The sequence below is a fragment of the Etheostoma spectabile genome, chromosome 22 (genome assembly GCF_008692095.1).
Source record: "Etheostoma spectabile isolate EspeVRDwgs_2016 chromosome 22, UIUC_Espe_1.0, whole genome shotgun sequence".
Classification (NCBI taxonomy): Eukaryota; Metazoa; Chordata; class Actinopteri; order Perciformes; family Percidae; genus Etheostoma; species Etheostoma spectabile.
Genome location: NC_045754.1, coordinates 10,081,526 through 10,101,710, shown reverse-complemented (window position 1 = coordinate 10,101,710; position 20,185 = coordinate 10,081,526). Strand labels below are relative to the sequence as shown.

Sequence of the window (20,185 nt, the reverse complement as noted above, 5' to 3'; positions counted from 1 at the left end):
ACACACACACACACACACACACACACATTATTTATTTATCTTAGCACACAGCCATGATAACATTTCTCATCTTTCAGACCAAGGACAAGATGTGTGACATGATCGACACCACGTATGGGTACCCCTTTACCACCGCCATTGCCCCAAAAACAACATCCAGGAGCAAAGAGGCCACTGCCAGGGACACAACCGCCTCCTCCCACCCTCCCACCAGCATCCCAACTGAAGGTAAAGTGGAAAAGAGCTGGAACGAGGCCACAGTGCATATTGTTTAGAAGCCCCTTCCTTCAGGTATTGATGGATGCTCTGTTCTTACAAGATTTTAAATGAAGTGCATTTGCTGGAACTGTTTTTTATTGGTATTGATGTGTTTCCTCTTTTATAACATGAGTAAGACACTTAACTATCTTGGAAAATGCATAAATATGTAGGGCTACTTGAGCTCTACACACACAAAATTCATTCCAGATGGCACGCAGTGGTGCAAGGCGCAGCAGCTGTGTTTGTCCCAACTTTTAAACAATGCAGTTTGAATTAGGACAAATTGCTCCAAAATAGATGCACCCACACAAACCTGTGATCATGTTGTTCAGCTCTGCTGGTTAGCAATTGATCTTTATTTTCAGAAACCTTTAATTCCTTTTCTGATGATGGATCTGTTGATGTGTCAAACATATTCTTATCCTGGTATTGTTCTTCTTAATCGTTTTTCAGGTTAATTATGACGAACGAAGACCAGTTTTCATTTTTGCAGGCTAAATGTTAAATAGGAAATTAGATTGAGCGCTGGCTTTTGTCACAGTAAGTGGAAAGTGACTTTACAATCATTTTGGAGTTTAATGAAATTGGCTCGATCTGATCCAGATATTGAGGTTGTCTGAAAGCTGTACCTTGTTATTACCTGTGTTCTCTCTCTCGCTTTCAAGGTCTTATTTTACATTTTAGGGCTCTTTAGTCGGGTTCCATTACTGTGGCTTTTTAGTGAAAAATTAAAAATCTAAAACGCTGAACAGAGGCTATAAAGTAAATTACAGATTAATAACATGTGTTTAGTTGGACATACAGTATATTCCTATTAGGCTGTAGTGAATATGGCTGAAGTTGCAGATCAGTAGAACATACAGATTTTAAAAGATACTTTACAAGTCTGGTAATGACTTGATCTTACAAAGTACCTACAGTTAAAGAGTAAAAACCCAACAGTAATTTAACAGTTATAGATGTATTAGCAACACATCTTCTTAGCTTCTGAAAGCTAGTACAGTGGCTAGCTTGGGCACTGTCGATTATCCCACATATACCTTCCTGCTGCTGGAAATACCCTCCAGCAGACCTACTGTGTATTAATCTGCCACTGAAACTTTTAATAGTACAAAAACTATAATACTGTACAAAAGAACATATTATAATAGGTATCATAAGTATTATAAATAGAATAGGTTTGCAATTCAGAAGTCATATAGCAAAAACAAAGTAAAAGGCTGTACACAAAAAAGTAGGTTGGTTTTTTGACAAAAAAATAAATAAATGAAATAACGGCAGTGTTGTGCTAACTGGTATAGCTAAAACAAAGCTGACTATAAATATTGACAAAGAAGGAAACTTAAAATAATGTTAAAGGGATAGTTTGGAGTAATTCCTAAGGTCCTTTGCACAAATTACCCCACAAATTATGCCCAGAATGGTACCAAACTTCTACAGTAGTACAAATACGTTCTGTACTTCTAAAACGAGGCATTGGAAAGTTTTCAAGTACACCAGAAGGTTAATAAACTAACACTTGCCTGATGGCTTTTACTCTGCTTGTATAAAAATTAAAATCAAAAAAGGGTTTTCAAACATGACATTTACAGTAGAAAAGTATTCAAGGATAAAATGTTTAATCTTTCATCCCTTACTGAGTTTGCAGCAGTTTGAGGGTGTTGTCCTTTGATATTGCAGTGATTGAGCACGTGATTCACTGCACCCCAGCATGAGGCTAACCCAAACCCCACTGCAGCATAATTTCAGAGTTACGTATCTAATGCAAATCCTCTTTGAAAGAAGCCCACTGAATTCTTCTGCTGATGATAGGAAAACGGCCAAGGTGTCCTTCAAAGTTTGTTTACGTACATACCGAAGCCATAAACTCTCTCAGCCTATACAGTCAGGGAGGCTAGTTGTGTGCATGACATCCGCTGGAATTTAAAAACTTGAGTAAAGATTGCAGAAGGAGGGCAGCCACAGCAGTGTTTGGTTGAGAAAAAAAGGCAGAACCAACTCCGTTGTCTGGTAACAGTTAACGTTAGCTAACCCTGTGACCCTGTGATTTATCTTAATCCGCTCCAGACGTGGTGGTACGGATTTAAAATGATAGGCGAGAGCCACTTACCCCCCTGCTGTCATCATGTCAAACACTGTGTAAATATTCAATACCAAAAGTACACAAACTGTACTGTATGTCTTGTCTTCTCCCGTGCTCATCTTGTGTTAACTGTATGCGATGTCTGGGATGCACAATGGGCATGCATTGCATTGAGCTGATTGACAACAAATCATTTCAGATATTCACTCTTATCCTCGTAATTAATTTGCAAAAATATGTGCAAGTTTCATTTTCATTCCATTTTTAATATACTGTATGTATTTTTATAATGTAAAGGATAATACTGGTGTTATTTTGTTTTTTCCAATTGTCAACTAATCCCATAGAAATCAACCACAACCAACAATGCATTAGTTTTAACACTTAATTTGGCTCCCAGCCCTGAAGCGCATTCATCTCCGCTAAAGACAAAAACAAAAAGGTCATGAATGTACATGGTTTCATGTACATGTTTCTTTTTTCAGCAGGTTGTATGTGGGCCAGTGCCCATGTTCACATCATAATCAAAGCCTGGGTTATCCATTATTTCTTTCTCACAGAAAGGCATTTACTTTCATCGCTAAGTGAGGGAGTAGCCAAATTTATCTCCATCACACCCCCATTAATCATCTTGTGGGGGTTGAGTTTAAATGGACACTTCATCGCAGTTGGGGCGCTGGATGGGCTGCTGTGATGAGGATGGATGCAGTGTGAAAACTGTCCATCTGAGAGGCAGGAGACAACACCTGATCCTACAGCTCAAACCAGGGCGTGTTGAGAGGACTAAAATGTGTTTGGTTTAAATGTGTGTGCTTGTATTTGTGTGTGTGTGTGTGTGTGTGTGTGTGTGTGTGTGTGTGTGTGTGTTTGTGTGTGCGTGTGTGTGTGTGTGTGTGTGTGTGTGTGTGTGTGTGTGTGTCCAGGAGGTCAAGAGGTCATTCTGCGGTATTTGTTTTGTAGCTGACGCAAAGAAACTCCTTGCATTTTCTGACACGTACAGAGGATCGGTTTCTCCAGCTCGCGCCTGTCTCTTCAGCTGCAGGGGTCAAAGGTCAGGTTAGAGAGGTGGCTGGGTGGCTCATGATGGACAAGAGAGTGAGAGGAAGGAATATAGACATAAAGAGAACTGTGGATGGAGGAGTGTTTGGCTGTGAGAAACCCCAACGGGGAGAGTTTTAATCTCTCTCTATTGAAGTTGACATGCCTGCTATAGAGGAAATACGTTCAGGTACCAGGTAAAACTAATGCAGTATAATACAGTTGTGCTATAAATCTCACTTTCGTCAAGGTTATAATGTCCACTTATTGTTAACTGTTTTAGACAAGTGTTGATTCAACTGAATGATCATTGTCAGGGCTGTAGTTTGTGGTGCTGTTGAACTGTATGTCCATGAGGAAAGGCTTAATAACAGAAACATGTCTTTTAAACAGTTTTCGAACAGATTTGTTGTGAAGTGAAGCACTTATGTTGATTAGTTGTTATTATTACCTCATGGTCTGATGCCTTGTTGGAGTTAGGGATCGTCTCAGTAGTGCATGCATAACGGTCAAGAAAGCTTTACAGATTTTAAGAAGAGCTTTTCCATTTTTCTATAGACACAATTTCCACTTGCATCTGCATGTACAACCTCCTTTTTTAAATTATGCGATATGGTCCAGTGAGTTATGGCCCATACTTGTCAATATCTTCAGCATTTCTTTAGACCTCTTTACATTCATGTGGGCCTCCTCCCATTATATACAAAGTCATGAGCTGAAGTTAGAGACCATCTCATAAGTACATGCCACATTAGAGCAGTTTTTAAATTTGTATGTATTTATCTGTTTTTAACTATTTTGGATTAACTTTGCATTCACCTTAACACACTCCCAGTATGTACATAGCCTCAGGTTTTTGAAGAAAAATTGTGTAAATAGCCAATTAAAACCCTGTAAAACCTCATCTTGTATTTCCACTAGTCATCTCCACCATAACTAGAAACTGTGACACAGTCTTTTATGAAGACCTTTTGAAAGGTACAAATTATGATTTAATATTTGAGGAATTTTGGTACATTGTTCAAATATTTTGTTGTTTGGCAAAATTTGTGGGCAACTTAACTCATATATGTACAGTATGTATGAGGAGTATGAATTGCAGTAGAAAATAATTAAACCTAAAAAATGAAGCATAATCAATTTTCAGAGTAAAAGCATCCAGAGTAGATGGTACTTGTCTCTCAGCTCTGGTATAAATCAAAACACAGTTATAAATATACATATTTTTGTGAAATAAACAGACACATACAGTGGTGGTGTGTTTTATTCTACTAGCTACAACAGACTCATGGGCTTCTTTTCCGATTAACCAATGATGATGATCCATATTCATGACCCTCACTCTGGCGTCAAATTGACTTGGACAAAATTGAATGCGGCCTCTCACAGTACAATATCTCATTTAATGATTCATTTTAGACATCCAAATGTGGCTGCATTGGTTCTTTTGAAAATTGAAATAGAAAATCCTTTTGAATTAAATTGTTCAGTGTAATATATCTGGTAGTGTATGTGCTGAATTTGCATAATGTGAATCCTACGGTGTGCGTAAATGTCGGCCACCCTTCGAGGAGAAGTGGGTCACGCTACATTTCCATATTTCACATGTATAGTTAACCCCAGACAGCTTTTATGTGCTGAATTATGCATGCTGGACCATTATAGTCAAAGCTTTAATCAGATTTTAAGTGTAGTAAATTTCATGTGGAAAGGAAGATGGTCCATTAATGAAAGAAGCTTTATCTCATTTGGGACCTTCGGGGAGTTGATTATATTGTCAGAGCTTCACAAACAAACTACAAAGAGAAATATTGATTATTATTTCTGAACGCTCACATCTTTCTCTCTTTGTCTCCTCACAGATGATACCAAGATTGCACTGCATCTCAGAGACAACCAGGGTAGGTCTCCATCTTCCCATGCTGTGGCATCCAATAACTGTTGTTGCTATGTGCCTTTACTCATCGCCGTGTGTGTGTTTATTTGTCTGCCTCCTGTTTCTGCTGAAACCACTGAGGCATTGGTCCCTGATTGCTTTTTGATCTTTTTGGAGGATGTGTGGCTCAATCAGCTGATAGACTTTGTCAAACTATAATGCTTAACTGTCCTTTGTGGGTTGCAGCAATCAATTATAGTGTCTGGAATGGTGGGAGGGAAGACCAGGGAGAGGATAGGCTGTGTGTCCAAAAGGAGCAAATAAAGTCAGAAAGGCAACATAAAAACCATGTATATGACATTTTTTTCAGTAAGACATGGCTGTTTTCCTGCAAGGCAAAGGTAGAAAAGCAGTAGCTGTACAAACATGAAGATTTAGTGGCTCTTTGAATGGTCAACTTTATGCATGTTTGCATGAAACGCTTGCATTAAGACATCACTCTTTAATTGTGCGTTATTCACATAAATTGCATCAAACTATCGCAAATAATTAGACTGTGGTTGATGTTTGATAAAATGCTACAATTGTCTCAATACCTGCAGCACTTATATGTGCAAAACATCCATACCCTGAAATGACCTCTCCAATCCTATCAGTTTTCCAGAGATAGCCTCTCAAATGTTTCCAGCTTGAGAGAATTGGAATTTGCCGGCTTCTATCACACTTTCATTACACAAACGCTGCATGTCTCTCCTTCCTTCGCCTGGCACTGTGATGATATCTCTCTGTGGGCCATTTTTTTCTTCATGCATCTAAGCACATACCTGCCAATATTGTTGATTTTGTTGAAAAGTAATTAGGAGGAAGGCACCAGGATGATCATAATGTTAGTGGAAGACATAAAAAGCATGAATTTCTACTGCCCAGTTAGTTAGTAAATGTTAGTAGTATTTATGCATGTTTTATAGAACAGACAGTGGTTAGAGTGGTTTTAAAATGTGTCTACTTCATGCCAGTCGACCTAGTTGATCCAGGATGTCTTCACTTGTTCAGCTCTCATGTCAGCCAGTTACACCAAGGTGTCCTCTGACATTGACTGTGGTAGGAAACGTTGAGGTGGTTACGGCTACAGTAAGTGCTGAGATAAGAAACAGCCCTTTCTCCGGAGTTTCTACTCAACACCCCCACTCTGCAGCACCCATTTACAAGACTCTGAATTATAGGTTTGCTCCTTTTGTGTTGTCAGTTTCCTAAAAAAAAAAAAAAAATAACATTAGCCAGGTGAGAGAACGGTGGTGCTCCAGAGCTGAAAAAGGATCAGCTTGGCAAGGTTTCCGTTGGTCTCATTTGTCCTTTATGAAAAGCTCTAATGTGTTTTATTGCCTTCTAAGAGCTCTGCTGCCCATTAGTACTTACTCAGTGTCCTCAGGTTCTAGCAGGCATAAGGGCAATGCTGATGGAGAATGAATTCAGGGCAATTAGCTTGAGACGTGCCATTTCTGTGTCCAGACTGAATTGTGCTACAATGATAAATATTACCAAACATTTCCGTAATTATGAACTCATGAATATTTTAGCCATACTAACAGCCCGGCTCTCTGGATGACAATGTCTGTCAGGCTACACTGAAATATAGAGCTGCAACAGCCTTTTTCACTTTTTTTTCACAATTTTATTCTTGTCTTAAATATATTTGGGTTTTATACATTTGGTCAGACAAAAGAATTTGAAATTGGCAAATAGGCAATAGAATATTTTCCCCATGAATTGATTGATCCGGTAAAAACTTGATAGTGTACATTAATCATCGTTTAGACAGTCATTGGTCGCAGCACTATGAGCAAACAATTGGATGGACTGAAATTAAGATTTATACAGACGATGATGGTGCCCACAGGATGAACCCTACTGACTATGGTGATCCTCTGAATTTTTCTCTAGCACCCCCAACACGTTACATTTACAATGAGTTGTTTTGGTTTATGACCAAATACCTGCAAAACAAGTGAGATTTACATCAGCCTTGGCTATTTAGCTTTACATAATTAGCAACTGGCCGCACGCTTTCACGCTAAATTAACCTGGTGAATGACAGCATTATACCTGCTAAACATCAATGTGTTAGCATTTAGCTCAAAGCACCATTGTGCCAAAGTACAGCCTCACAGGGCAGCTAGCATGACTGCATACTCTTAGTGCACTTTCAACTGCATTGCCACACAAATGGCAAAACAAAGCAGGCATGAAGACTGATTACTAAATATGTGTTGTTTGCTGTCCTGTCTTTCAGCAACCCACTTTGACCCAGCATAGACTCTGCTGTCCTTTTGTTATAAATGTTCTGCTTGCAGGAATCCAGATAAAATTGTCAGTCAGAGCTCCTCCAGGGGCCTGAGCCGGCCTGTCTCCGCTAGCATCCTGCTGCTTATTTAGCTGCAAGGCTTTTGATTTCTCATTTTGTCTCCATCTCTGCTCAGTCGCATGCCCCCTGCTAACCTTCTAACACCCCAGACTAACAAACTGCCGCATTGCTTGGGCTTCCAGCTGACCAAGAGATCGCTCTTGGACTCCTCAGCTCTGATAGATAAACCCAAGAAAATGCCTTTCTGAGAAGACAACAGAAAAATAAAACTACCTCACAATGTGTTTTTTAGGATTATATAGCGAGAATGTCATTATGTCATTGTTTCTGCCAAGTTGTTTTCCTCTGAAAAGTAGGGTTCCTGCATTGCTACGTGTAAGCCTGACTGACAGTAAACTCTGATAGCTATCATGAATACACTATTTGTCACCAAAAGGCATTATGAAAACAGTTTTCAGTCAGATTATGGGCAATGTAGGTAATATATTGTTTTGCTTAATGTGAAACTATATTGAGTGATGTTTCAGCACACCAAATAATTCATACTTTGTCTTTTTTTGAATTTCCAGTTAAGGAGTGCACATAATGGCTACACTGATTTACAGACCCACACATTCACATTGACTGCCCATACACACATTGGACAGGGTTGATTACCACCAGGTTGTTCTGTGTGCTGGAAATCAATGGGGCAGTACAGGGAGCCAGGGGAGAGGCTGGTTGGCTGACAAGCTCGGCAGTGGCTGTAGTTGCTAATTAAAGCCAGGGAGGAGCCCAGGGAGGTGTTGTCAGGGGGGCATAGAAGAAGAAATCTGCAGCCTTGTGAATAGATCTGGGATGAACCTGCTATAAATCTGTGTGAGATAAGATGTGAGGACATCCTTGTGGTTTATTTCATAATCACTTCATTAGTTTTCCCCTGATGATCAGTGTTTCACTGCTGGGACTAAGAACAGTTTCTCTTTGTGTTTTTTTCTTCTATTCTTATTCAATGTGCTCTTCTAGCTGACAAATTGCAGGTGAAAATGATCTTGTTTTTTGTGTTGGGATAACATTTTGCATCCCTAGATGAAAACGAATATTCCCAATAGGTTACAGGACGTTTTCATCATCTTCAAGAGAACTCTTAAAACACCTACTGGGTCGACTCTGAATAGATAGAATCTGATATGAATCTGACGAAAGTTTAAAGACGAGGGATTTCTTCCAAAGGTCACTGAAGGACAGACTTAATATGTAGTCGCTATACAGGCTCTTCAGTTTGCATTGCCACAACTGAAGGCTACAGAAGTTCTCTTATCAGAATCTATAGGTTTCTTTCATCCCATTAGGAACAACTGCTGCTAACCTTGGTTTGGGATTAACTCTTTAACTTGTACTTGCAGGAGAGAAGAGCTGATCATGAATACGCAAATACCACAGAATGATCTTGCCACTGAGCATTAAAGACACTGTTTGAACGTGACCCAATTGTTACTTAGGACAGACACCTAAAACTATGAAATCCTCTAAAAATTAATGTGAACGTATTTATTTTCAAACATGCATGGCTGACGGGGCTTTGCGGCGTCACTGTTTTAAGTTTTGAAATCTTATGTCTCTTATTTTCAATGTGATGACATTTAGCAAAATTTGGGCTATAAGTATGTCAATTTTAAGGCATATTAGTCCATGTAAGAGAGTAGGGTATTGATGAATAATGAGTGCCCTCTGCTGGTCAACAACAGAACTGCAGTAGAAGGAGATAAACATAATTTTGGTGAATGCTTTCATTCAAAGTATCAAGTATGCGTTTAAGACACTGTATAATTAAAAGAAAAAACATGTATCTTTATCTCTGTATAAAAACCTGTAAAGTGCTATTTTGGTGTTTTGTTTTTCAGTGCTGCCTGCAGACAGTGCTGTAGACAGGAAGCCAGGTACACACCCTTTGCACACTGGTCTGATCCTGGGCATCCTCCTTGTGATGCTCGTCATGGTGGGCGGCGTGCTGGTCACCGTGTACATCTACCATCACCCGACCTCTGCAGCCAGCCTCTTCCTCATCGAGGTGAGTGGAGACCAGTCTTGTATAAAGTACTTGGAACCAATACTTGAGTATAAGTACAAGTATGTTACCAGAAAACAATTTTGGTAGAAGTTCAAGTCCCCCTCTTGGAATATTACTTGATTAAAAGTCTTAAAGTCTGACATTTACTGTACTTAAGTATTAAAAGTAATTTTCAGATTATATGTTCTTAATTTTTAAAAGTAAAAGTAAAGAAAAACCTTGATTATGATCTTTATTGTGGCTTCCGAATAGTAAAGTGTAATAGTCGGGGTTTCTAGACTCTCTTAAACATCAAATTCAATTCTGACATCAACAAAGACTGTAACAGAAACTGAATTTTATTTTTTTGTTAGGAAGAATCTTTGACTCCAACGTACAAAAGCATTTCTTGCAAGTAACAAGTAACAAAGACGCTTAGGGGAAATGTAGTGAAGTAAAAGTATACATTTTATTTAGGTAAAGTAATGGAGTAAAAGTAAAAGTTTCCAGAAATATAAAAAACAATGTAAAGTACAGATACATGAAAATTCTACGTAAGTACAGTAACAAAGGGAAGACTGGTAACACTGGCGAAGACGATACCATCAAGTGTTAAGAGGAGTTTGATAAGAGTGAAAGTTTAGTCTTGACCTTGGAAACACTAGTTAAAAAAATAAGCTCAAAAACAAGGTCCATTTAGTAGCTTTCTGGAGCTTTTCAGATTGACAGCTCATAGTAATTGACGTATTGCTTCAGGGGCCAATTTTTAAACTTTTAAGCCAATGTGTGCGAGACGTCCCTAAAGTGCCCTGAAAAACACTGCTAAGGAAGACGCTCCAGAGCAGCTAGTTCAAGGGACCTTATGGTGAAAGTTCTCTGGAAATGTATTAGCTAATATTCTTTAAGAATTACATAAACAAATATATTTGAACAATTTATGGACCTATAGGTGAGTGTCTGTAGGTAGTAAGCTTGTGCTTGAGTAAAAAAAGATAAATCCTCCACGTGTTTCATATATTGAATGATTAATTACGCAATCATAGCTTCCAAACTTTGAAGCATTTTGGAAGTTAAATCCACAATAATCTGTTCCCATGCTGGAAAAAAAGATATTCACTGTTTTTCTTTGACTACCTTTATCACTACAACAACGTTCATGACTTATATTCAGGATTTCATGTTTTTCTATTTAGTAAAGCATACACACTTTTTAGTTCTGAAAAGAGACATTTTTCTCAAACCTTCAAACAGTCCGCCATAATAGCAAGAAACGATATCTGTACAAAAACCAGACACCACTCATTGCTTGATTTTCCTTCAACTCCTTACTCGTAAATATGCATATGTTACGGGTCCCAGGCAAGGAGACCAGGTCATATCCATATATAATCACATATCACAGTACATGAAATGTCGACACGATTTTCAGAGGGCAATGATGAAACTTCTTTCTTAATACATGAATGTGAATTCTGGGAGCATGAGTAGGAGCTGTTTGGAGAGTGGAGCACAGTGAGAACAAAACAAAACGTCTTAATCATGCTCATGTTCAAAGTTGTTCTCATTGTCAATATTACAAGGTCATTATCATTCACAGGAACTCCCTGATGTGGATTTTACTCGCTAAAGTGAAGCCCGCTTCTTGGCAAACAAAGTATAGATGTTATAGTTAATGTTTTTTAAGGATAAGACAGGTGATATTTAATATTTGTTTCTATGTCAACAAATCCTAAAAAAGACAAAAACCAGTGTTGGTCTCTCAATACTGTCTACACCATTTTTTAAAGCCTACATAACTTCCTAAAACTGCAGGGAACTGTAGCTTTTATTAAAGGTTGCTCAAACACATGTATATAGGACACTGTGGGGGACTGTCTTTAGCCATAGATGAATACTCCTTTGGTCTGGACCCAATTTCCTGGGTAAGAAAAAAGAAACAAAAACAAAACAAAAGATATCTGCTTAACAAAAGTATTCTTTTTTTTTTTTAAGTTGCTGTCTGATCACTTTTGGCTAAACTGCTCACATCTCATACATGTCAAGACATCTCAGAATTATCATGGTTTTAACAAGGTTTTATAACGTGAAAAAACATGTTATTGAGGTGTGTGCGTGTGCGTGTGTGCGTGCGTGTGCGCGTGCGTATGCGCCGGCCTGCATGTGTTAATGTGTAGCATTTCTATTTTTGCTATAAACGCTCAACAACTCAAATAGTTGCACAGCTGTAATTTGTGGGGCTTTGTAGGACTGATAGCAGAAAGAAGGGTGCATGCCATGGACACCCCTTTTTTGTTCTATTTTGGTAGCACTATATAGAGCATCACTTACACACTCAGACACAAATCAAATGGGGGGAGGGTTGGCAAATATAATGCACTATATAGTAGTATAGGGCAGGGGTCTTCAACAGGGGGGGTCCGCGGACGTACTGCATGGGGGTCGCGAAAGTTTTGGTTGATTAGACTTTTTTTTATATCCCCCCCCCCCTGCAATTTTTTCCACTAATTGAAATGTCTTTAAATACACATTAACATGAACTCAACACACTGTAGTAAACAGATAAATGGAGACAGAAGATGTCTTTCAGTCATCAATGCACACATGGCACTATAGGACCAGTTTGATATAACACAATTTTATACAATATATATAATTAGGGGGTCCCCGCTCCATCTCGCCATCAGTTTGGGGGTCCTAGGCCTGGAAAACGTTGAAGACCCCTGGTATAGGGAGTTGATTTTGTACAGTCTGGCTCTCCTGAGATCACAGACATAGATCAACCTCAGCCCTAACCTTTTACCTTGATGACACTGCTATTTATCTAGAAGCTGTCCTCACACATGCCCTGTCGTGTCCTCCCTCACAGAGACGCCCCAGCAGGTGGCCAGCCATGAAGTTTCGCCGAGGGTCAGGTCACCCAGCCTACGCAGAGGTGGAGCCAGCGGGCCAGGAGAAGGAGGGCTTCATCGAGTCCGAGCAGTGCTGAGGGGGGAGGGGGTGTCTGCATCCCTGTGGCCCCCCTCCTGTGACGGGCCTCCTCCCTCCTGCTCCGCAGGGACTTCTCACCAGGAACCCTCCTGGATCTGCTTATCAGTGTACACAATGACTCGTTAAGACTGCAGCATTGGCCGGTTGAGCGCTAGATGAGACTGGATACAGCAGCCGACAATATGAGCAAATAAGAAAGCCCTTCAAACTGATCTCAGACAAACCCATTGTTGGCGAAAACTGCCCTACTGGGGACAGAGGGAGGGACCAGCATTGATGTCATCGACTCAGTCAGCATTGGTTATGTTTTGCCATGGAAGGATTGAACAGCCTAACTGCCTAGACAGGATACTGGTGTGGTTTAGGGGGGAGCAGGGTGAATTACACAATATATATTTTCAGAAACAATACAGAGTATGTGAACAGAGATTTCCACTTTATTGTTGGTGGGGTTATACTGTATAGGCCTTGGTATATCCATCAGGTTTTTACTTAGTTTCCTTTTTCTTTCAGTGTGTTGTTTTCCCAGGGGTTGGCACATTTAGTATCTGTACAGACCGTCGGTATTGCTTTTCAATACCATAGCAGGCTTAATTGACTTTTCCACTGCCTGCTCTACACAGAGAGGCTGCAGCTGTGTGATATGACGTGAACTGCCTGTCACTGCAATTGATTGCAGCTTGGAGAAAAGCTCAAAATTTCAGCAGCGCTGTTAAATTTGTTTGTGATGTTTGACAGGTTTACTTTTCTAAAAAAATTAAGTGTAAGATGTTTTTTGTTCACTGAGAATATCTGGGTTTTTTCAATGGGTGATGGGCACATGTTATCTTTCTTAATCATTTGATTGGTTCTTTGAATGATTCCTCACTGTATGGATATCCTTTTATGTATTTTCTTTTGTTTTATTTCCACAGTTTTTTCATTACTGCTGTGCCATTGTGTCCCCAACTAGAGTTTGCACAATTTTTTCTCATTTGACATGTGGTACTAATGCAAAATTACAAGACAGGCGCTTGTGTGTGTGTGTGTTTGTGTGTGTGTGTGTGTGTGTGTGTGTGTGTGTGTGTGGTGTGTGGTGTGTGTGTGTGTGTGTGTGTGTGTGTGTGTGTGTGTGTGTGTGTGTGTGTGTGCAAAAGAGGGCAGTTTACATTAGTGATGGATATCTACCTGCTTTATGGGTGCATATGTTTGAGCTGGCTCTGCACAGGGGATTCTTATTAATTTTAATCTGAGGTATCTGGATAAAGTTTGTGTGAGCCAGAAAACAAACTGGCGTGGTTGGAGTTTTCCTTGATTTTTACAGTTTAGTTTCCTTTTCCAGTATGTTGCCAGCATAACCATAGACTACTCTGTTTATGTTTTCGGCTCATTCGTGTCAACACATTAATGTATATACCAAGGCAAAACATTTGCAGATTCAGGTAACTCATGGCAAACATTTTTAGTATAGCAGTATAGTACAGAAAAACATTTTTTTATTTTTATTTTTTATGAGTGGCCTTTTTTTCTCTACTTTTTTACGTAAATGTGAATACTGTTCCAATCATTACTGTCACCAATCAATACACAAGACTTCTGACTGAACAAATTCAAACATTCAGTTTTACTGTTAAAAATATGATCTCAAGACAAAATCACGTTTTTACACCAATGATTGTAGACTCATTTTAGATCGGTATCCTGGAATTCTACTGAAAAATAAAAAGTGCAATATTACACCCTTTCAGTTTGACACTGTAAATAGCCTACATTCAAATAACAATCATCTGGATTTTTTCAGTTGCCACCTTGTCGTCATCACATTGAGACCAAAGACTAATCAGCATTGTATTTTCAAGTATTTACCTCAACCACCCCACAGCCTCAGCAGCTATACCACCATCCACAACATACCAACTAGTTTTTGGGTTATAGTGGTGTTTTACTGACATTTACAATGTGTCATATACATGTGCTCTAAACCCCTCCTCCTAACAACGACTGTCCAATCGTAGCTTAGCAACCGTAACTCCGTAACTAGAAATGGAAGCCTGTCAATCTTTGGGTTTTTATCACAGACTGATATAAAGTCTTTTATTTCTCCAAACATGTTCAAGCGGTGTTACATGGGATAAAAAAGAGAGATACTTTATGTATATTCTATATATACTTTGCCGTTTTTAAGCCAGCTTTGTGTCATGACAGTGGGTGTACAGATTTACGGCTTCTCACCGGCACTAGCTTTTTTCTCAACGCGGAGTGATGCCGGTGCGTATTATATGAACCAATCAGATTGCGTGATTTAAGCTTCCCGCTAGCTAGCTATCTAGCGTTAGTTGTGTTGCAGCTAATACGTCCATGGTCGTGTTACAGGTTGAGTGTAAAAGCCCCTTTCACCACTAGATAATATTGTTTCATACAGATGGTTAGCTAGCTGACAGGACAGTGGTAATAGTTTTTACAATTCTGGAATTTTCAAACATTGATTAACTATACTGTATGCGACTACAAACGTGTTGTCATATGTAGCTAACGTTAGTCATGTGCAACTTTAAGCTCCCTTTTACAAAATGTGTGTTTTAAAATAAGTCCGTTGGAACAAAGTTGATAGCCTATGTTTTAGCTACCAAGCTAGCTAGCTAACGTTACAGCTGATCAAATCGACCGTCCTCAGCCAGAAATGACCAATTTTGTCTAGCGTTACCACTATCTTAAATTATGGACTTATTGTTCCAAATTTAAACTTATTACGATTTTGATTCTAAATGTTTTCATATATGTGAAAACGGAATGTGAAGTTTGAGAAGGAAAACTCAACGTGCGTAGCAACAGCAACTCGGCGGTGCCTAAGCTAACATCTCTCATCTTCATCCTACTCTCACCTACACACCCAAAGATGCACAGAGGAGTCATTCACAAATACCGAACTAAGGACTCACTGGCTGTTTTAAAACCTTGACACAGACCTGTCTCTTTACAACCACTCTGAGATGTGATGCGGTATCATTGGTGTAGATCCAAACCATAGGCATAGATATAAAAAGCCCTCTTTTATGGGTCCTCATAACTCCTTTCTCCACAGCCGTGTTTAACCGTCTTTAACTGTCTATGTGTTTTAACGAGTGAACAGGAGAGAACAGAGGATTGCCTTTAACAGGACACGGGCCTTTTTCCATACACACAGATATTCAGATTACAATTTCAATAAATAGTCTTCGATTAGTTTCAGTTCTTCGATATTATTAAAATTGATCCATGCGGAGATATGCTCTTTGCAAGTGCTTGGAACATCTGCTTGTATTACACTGCCACCTGAAACTGCAAGTGTTTTTTTTTTAAATGAAAATGCAGTAATAAAAAGTGGCCGAATGTCGGATTTGTTTGTCAAAAACGTCTACACAAAAGCCGAAACACTTTAATCATAGAAACCGCAGAACGGAAGTCTTCACTTGCGCCACTGGACTTGACTAATCACTTTCACTCCCACTTTCTTAACAAAGTTATGTTAGAAGACGAAACGCAGCATAGTGGTGTTGTTGAGATCGGTTACTGCTTTTTCTCTGGACTGTGAGTCTGATTAAAAGATGTTAGGTCACACAGATTCAGCGACCATTGCCAAAGCTTAATTAATATAAAGAAACAACTGTGACCTTGTTTTATCTTATCATGACACACAATAAGACTCAAAATCACACAGTATCATAGCTGTCTGTAATTTATGTAACTACTGTTGTTTTGATTACATTTGAAATAAAAAATGTTGTAAAAAAACAAGGATATCTGTTAAATATTGCTATGTTACCCCCGTAAGTGTTTTTTTATTTTTATTTAAACGTACATTTGATTATTTAGTAAGTAGTACTTACCTAGGATAGAGGGAGCACATTTAATATCCAGTACTTAATTGTTCATCTTAATCAGTATTTGTGTGTGCCATCACAGCAGAGAAACAAGGAGCAGACTTATGCGTCATTGTGGCTTGAATACCACCATAATTTATCTAAAAATGCATGTGAAAAAATATCTTGAAACAGATTAATTTGGGGAAATTTTTTACTGTGAAAGCTCATTCTGCAAGTCAATCAATTGACTATGAAATCTATCCACAGCAGCCAGTTTCATTTTACAGAGAATAATTGTATTCTTGATATCATCTATATCAGCCCTAAAAGAGAGCATGATCGCAAAAAAAGCTGTCTGGCTTGTGTGAAATCCTTGGATCAGGTAGATAGTGGACTCCCCACCCAATTGAGGACATAAAGCTCTAGAGCAGTACAGAGAGAAAGGATGGAAATATTATTAAGCAGTAGCACTAAGGACAAAAAGACAATTAAACATCTATAAGTTTGGTACTAGAGCTACTACTCAAGGATGGAAACAGGAAGTAATGAAGTGTCCTATATAAAGACATGTGCTGCACATTTTAGCCTAAAGACAGTAATAAGTAGATGGTCATTGTTGGGACACCAAACTATTACATTCCCCAAATTGAGTTAATTAATCTCTTGTAGGTAAGGTCATGTCCGTGCTGTGATTCATTCTGCTGCTGTTGTAAATATTTCCCATCACCTCTGAACTGTTTTACTGCCATCTAGTGGTCAAAGTATGGACTACAACTGCTGTCCATAAAGAAAGTAAACAAGGTGAGGTATAATCATGGGTGTAATGCATCATGTTTCAGTCATGTCTTGCATGAATCTTTTATTCTAAATTATTAAATTATTAAACACAACTAATACTTTATGACCTCATATGAGGGCTATTTATTAGTTTACTAGTTTCAAGCTTTAGAGCGGAGACAATTAGTCGAGTAATCAATCAGCCGTCAACTGTGCCAAATACTGCATGGTTCCTGTTTTGCAAATGTGAGGATTAACTGTTACAGTTATTGGTCATTTATGACGACTGGTAAGATAAAACAACCAATTTGAAGACATCAAAACAGGCACATACAAATGATTTTCTTCCCAATTTTCTGTGACATTTTGTAGACTCAATGATTATAACAACCATTAATGAGGGAAATAGGTATGTAGGTTGCAGCCAGAGTAAGCTTAATAGCTGCCTCTTCTATTTAAGCCAAAAGTTCAAAGGCTTGCAGTTACAGTCCAGGTGTTTAAAATGACTTCATATACATCATTCAACAAATTAAAGAACATTTTAGTGATAGGTCAATTATTCAAAGAACAGGCCCCAGAGTTAGATCAAAATATAAATTTATTTAAACCTAAAAGAAGAACAACACAGTGCATTTCTAACAAGCAAATGTACTGTAAATAGTGTGGGCCAATGAGACATGTTGCAGGCCTACAGAGGATACAGCCAAAATAATGAAGGAGTAACTTGATTCACATGTTGGACTCTGAAAGTAACTCAATAGCCATTACAAATACTGTCAGCTACAGAGACGGGTTATATTAGGTGGCATGCCAAACAGCAGTTCTTATACAGGTCTGCTAAACCCTAACCTTATTTTGTGACTCTTGCGATCAATGTCAAAGACTTTTTTCTCTTTAATAAATATTTTTCATTTAATAATTCAGCTGTTTTCTGACTGGTGCTTTCTTTTATGTTGCTTTAAACACACAGAGTGCTGATTATCAAACTTCTTATTTGACTAAATACAGTATGACCCACATCTGTACCAGCGTTAAAGTACTTTTTCATGATGTGTTTTTGTCAACCCCTTCAATAAAATACAAATAATATCCGTAACAGTGAGTCCTTTGGGCACAAGTGTGCAATCAGTAGTTTACAGCAGACCTGTTTCCTGTCTCATTGTTTAGTACTTTTTTAGTAAATTTCAACAAACATGTCTATTGGCCCACACTGGATGAAATAATCATAGTGTATAGCTGTGTATACGGCATTGGGTTTGCTCTTTACTCTCTAACGAGCATGAACACATTGAAATTACTGGCAGCTTCTTTAAAGAAACATTACTATCTACAGCATTTATACGATAAAAGGCTTTGGGTCAGTTGATTTAAATCCTGGCTATCGGCCTTGTCGGTTTTCTATTCAACCATCTTGATGATTGCATTCACCAGGTGTCCTAGTGGAAAAAAGCGAGAATAAAAACCAGCACATTTGGATCCTGAGCGTTGGTTATGTCACATTTACAAAAGATTGAAGGCAGTCATTTTACAACTAGGGTCCTTGAAACTCACAGCCAATCTAGCAATGTTACTAGTACCTGATTCACACCTACATTTCACCAGATTACATAAAAAACCGTCAGTATTCCCAAGTAAAAGAGTAGACATTAATATTAGACAGTAATATTGGTAACCATGTGTATATATGTGAACTGATCTGCAGTAGCGGGATGTGTTCAGGGCAAGGATTAACAGGTGAACACTACTGTGTAATAGTATGGAACTATTGTTACTGTACATTTCCTTTAACTGGGACATGGATGGTGGTGTAACACTACCTGATTCATCCGAGGGCCCATAATATTTAGCCTCATGGGAGGTTTGACGGTCTGCCCACTGTTCAGAGCAGCTGACGCTATCCAATAATAGTACACCATAACAAAGTTGAAGAGTCTTACATACTATTTGTACAGCCTGCTGGAAGCAAGATCCTTGTAAACAAAAGGTATGTTTACAGTGCTTCTCACCAACCACATTGCTTGTATCTTCAGAGAGTAACTTAACTGGCTCAACAGCAGTGTTTTGCTGTCCTTTGTGGTTGAAAGTTTCAAGTCTGTAGTGTTTCACCTCTGACCACCAAGGTTACCTGATGGATATGGCCAGAAATGTGCTGTTCCACCTGTAACCACAACTAACAGTGATGTCACAGGGTCCTGAGTCCACCTGTAACCACTGCAGCAAGGTGAGAAGGCCTTATAAGGTGGACTCTGGGGAAGTTTGCACCTGCAGGTGATCACTGTAGTAGGGCAGCAGCTAATGCTTATTTTCATTGTGGATCAATCAATTATTTTCTCCATTAATTACTTAAAAAAATTATTTGATCTATAAAATGTAAAATACATTTTAATGTCAAACATATTGTGAAAAATACCCATTACAGCATCCTTGCCTCAAACATATCCCTCTGTACATCTCTTACATCACAGTGATATGAATATGAAAGATCAAATTAAGGGAAAACAATTTCACTGCTTTAAGGCAACACAAAAAAATCAGCAACTGCCTAAAGTGCTTTATAAGCATTTACAGTTTGGTCACAAAAAATTGGAATTCATAAAAAAAAATAAACATAGTTCCCCTTAGCAGTCACCAACAGAATAGTATAGTAACAATTTATTAGTGCAGTTCTGCCGTTGGTATTCGCCAAGACTAAGGAGTGTACACATTGGGTTTAAAAATACTAACAGTCATACATGTAACAGCCTGTGCTTCCTTTTGATTAAATGAAAAACCTACCATCACACAACCCTCGAAATACTATAAAAAACTAAGAACATCTTCCAAACTAAAGAACAAAATATCAATACAGGGAGTATTAATCGTTGGACAGCAAGAAAACAACCTGTTTATGTGGCAAAGGTCTCTCATATCATCACAGTGAGAATCATAAAGAACACACACAAACAAAAAC

The 20,185-nt window shown here is 38.6% G+C and overlaps 1 protein-coding gene and 1 long non-coding RNA gene across 2 annotated transcripts in view; one reads left to right on the top strand and one right to left on the bottom strand.

Annotated features, from left to right (window-relative positions):
- plxdc2b (plexin domain containing 2b) overlaps positions 1–13,662 on the top strand; it is a gene marked incomplete in the record, with an annotated part of 91,003 nt that extends 77,341 nt beyond the window's left edge. The window contains 4 exon segments of the mRNA XM_032504160.1: positions 78–228; positions 5,245–5,283; positions 9,504–9,670; positions 12,516–13,662. Coding sequence (XP_032360051.1) covers positions 78–228; positions 5,245–5,283; positions 9,504–9,670; positions 12,516–12,635 — 477 coding nt within the window.
- Positions 13,663–17,840: 4,178 nt separating this feature from the next.
- LOC116672361 (uncharacterized) lies at positions 17,841–20,179 on the bottom strand. The gene is made up of 2 exons (XR_004327536.1): positions 19,361–20,179; positions 17,841–19,299 (listed from the first exon to the last, which is right to left on the bottom strand). It is a non-coding gene; the product is annotated as an uncharacterized LOC116672361 (long non-coding RNA).
- Positions 20,180–20,185: the final 6 nt, after the last annotated feature.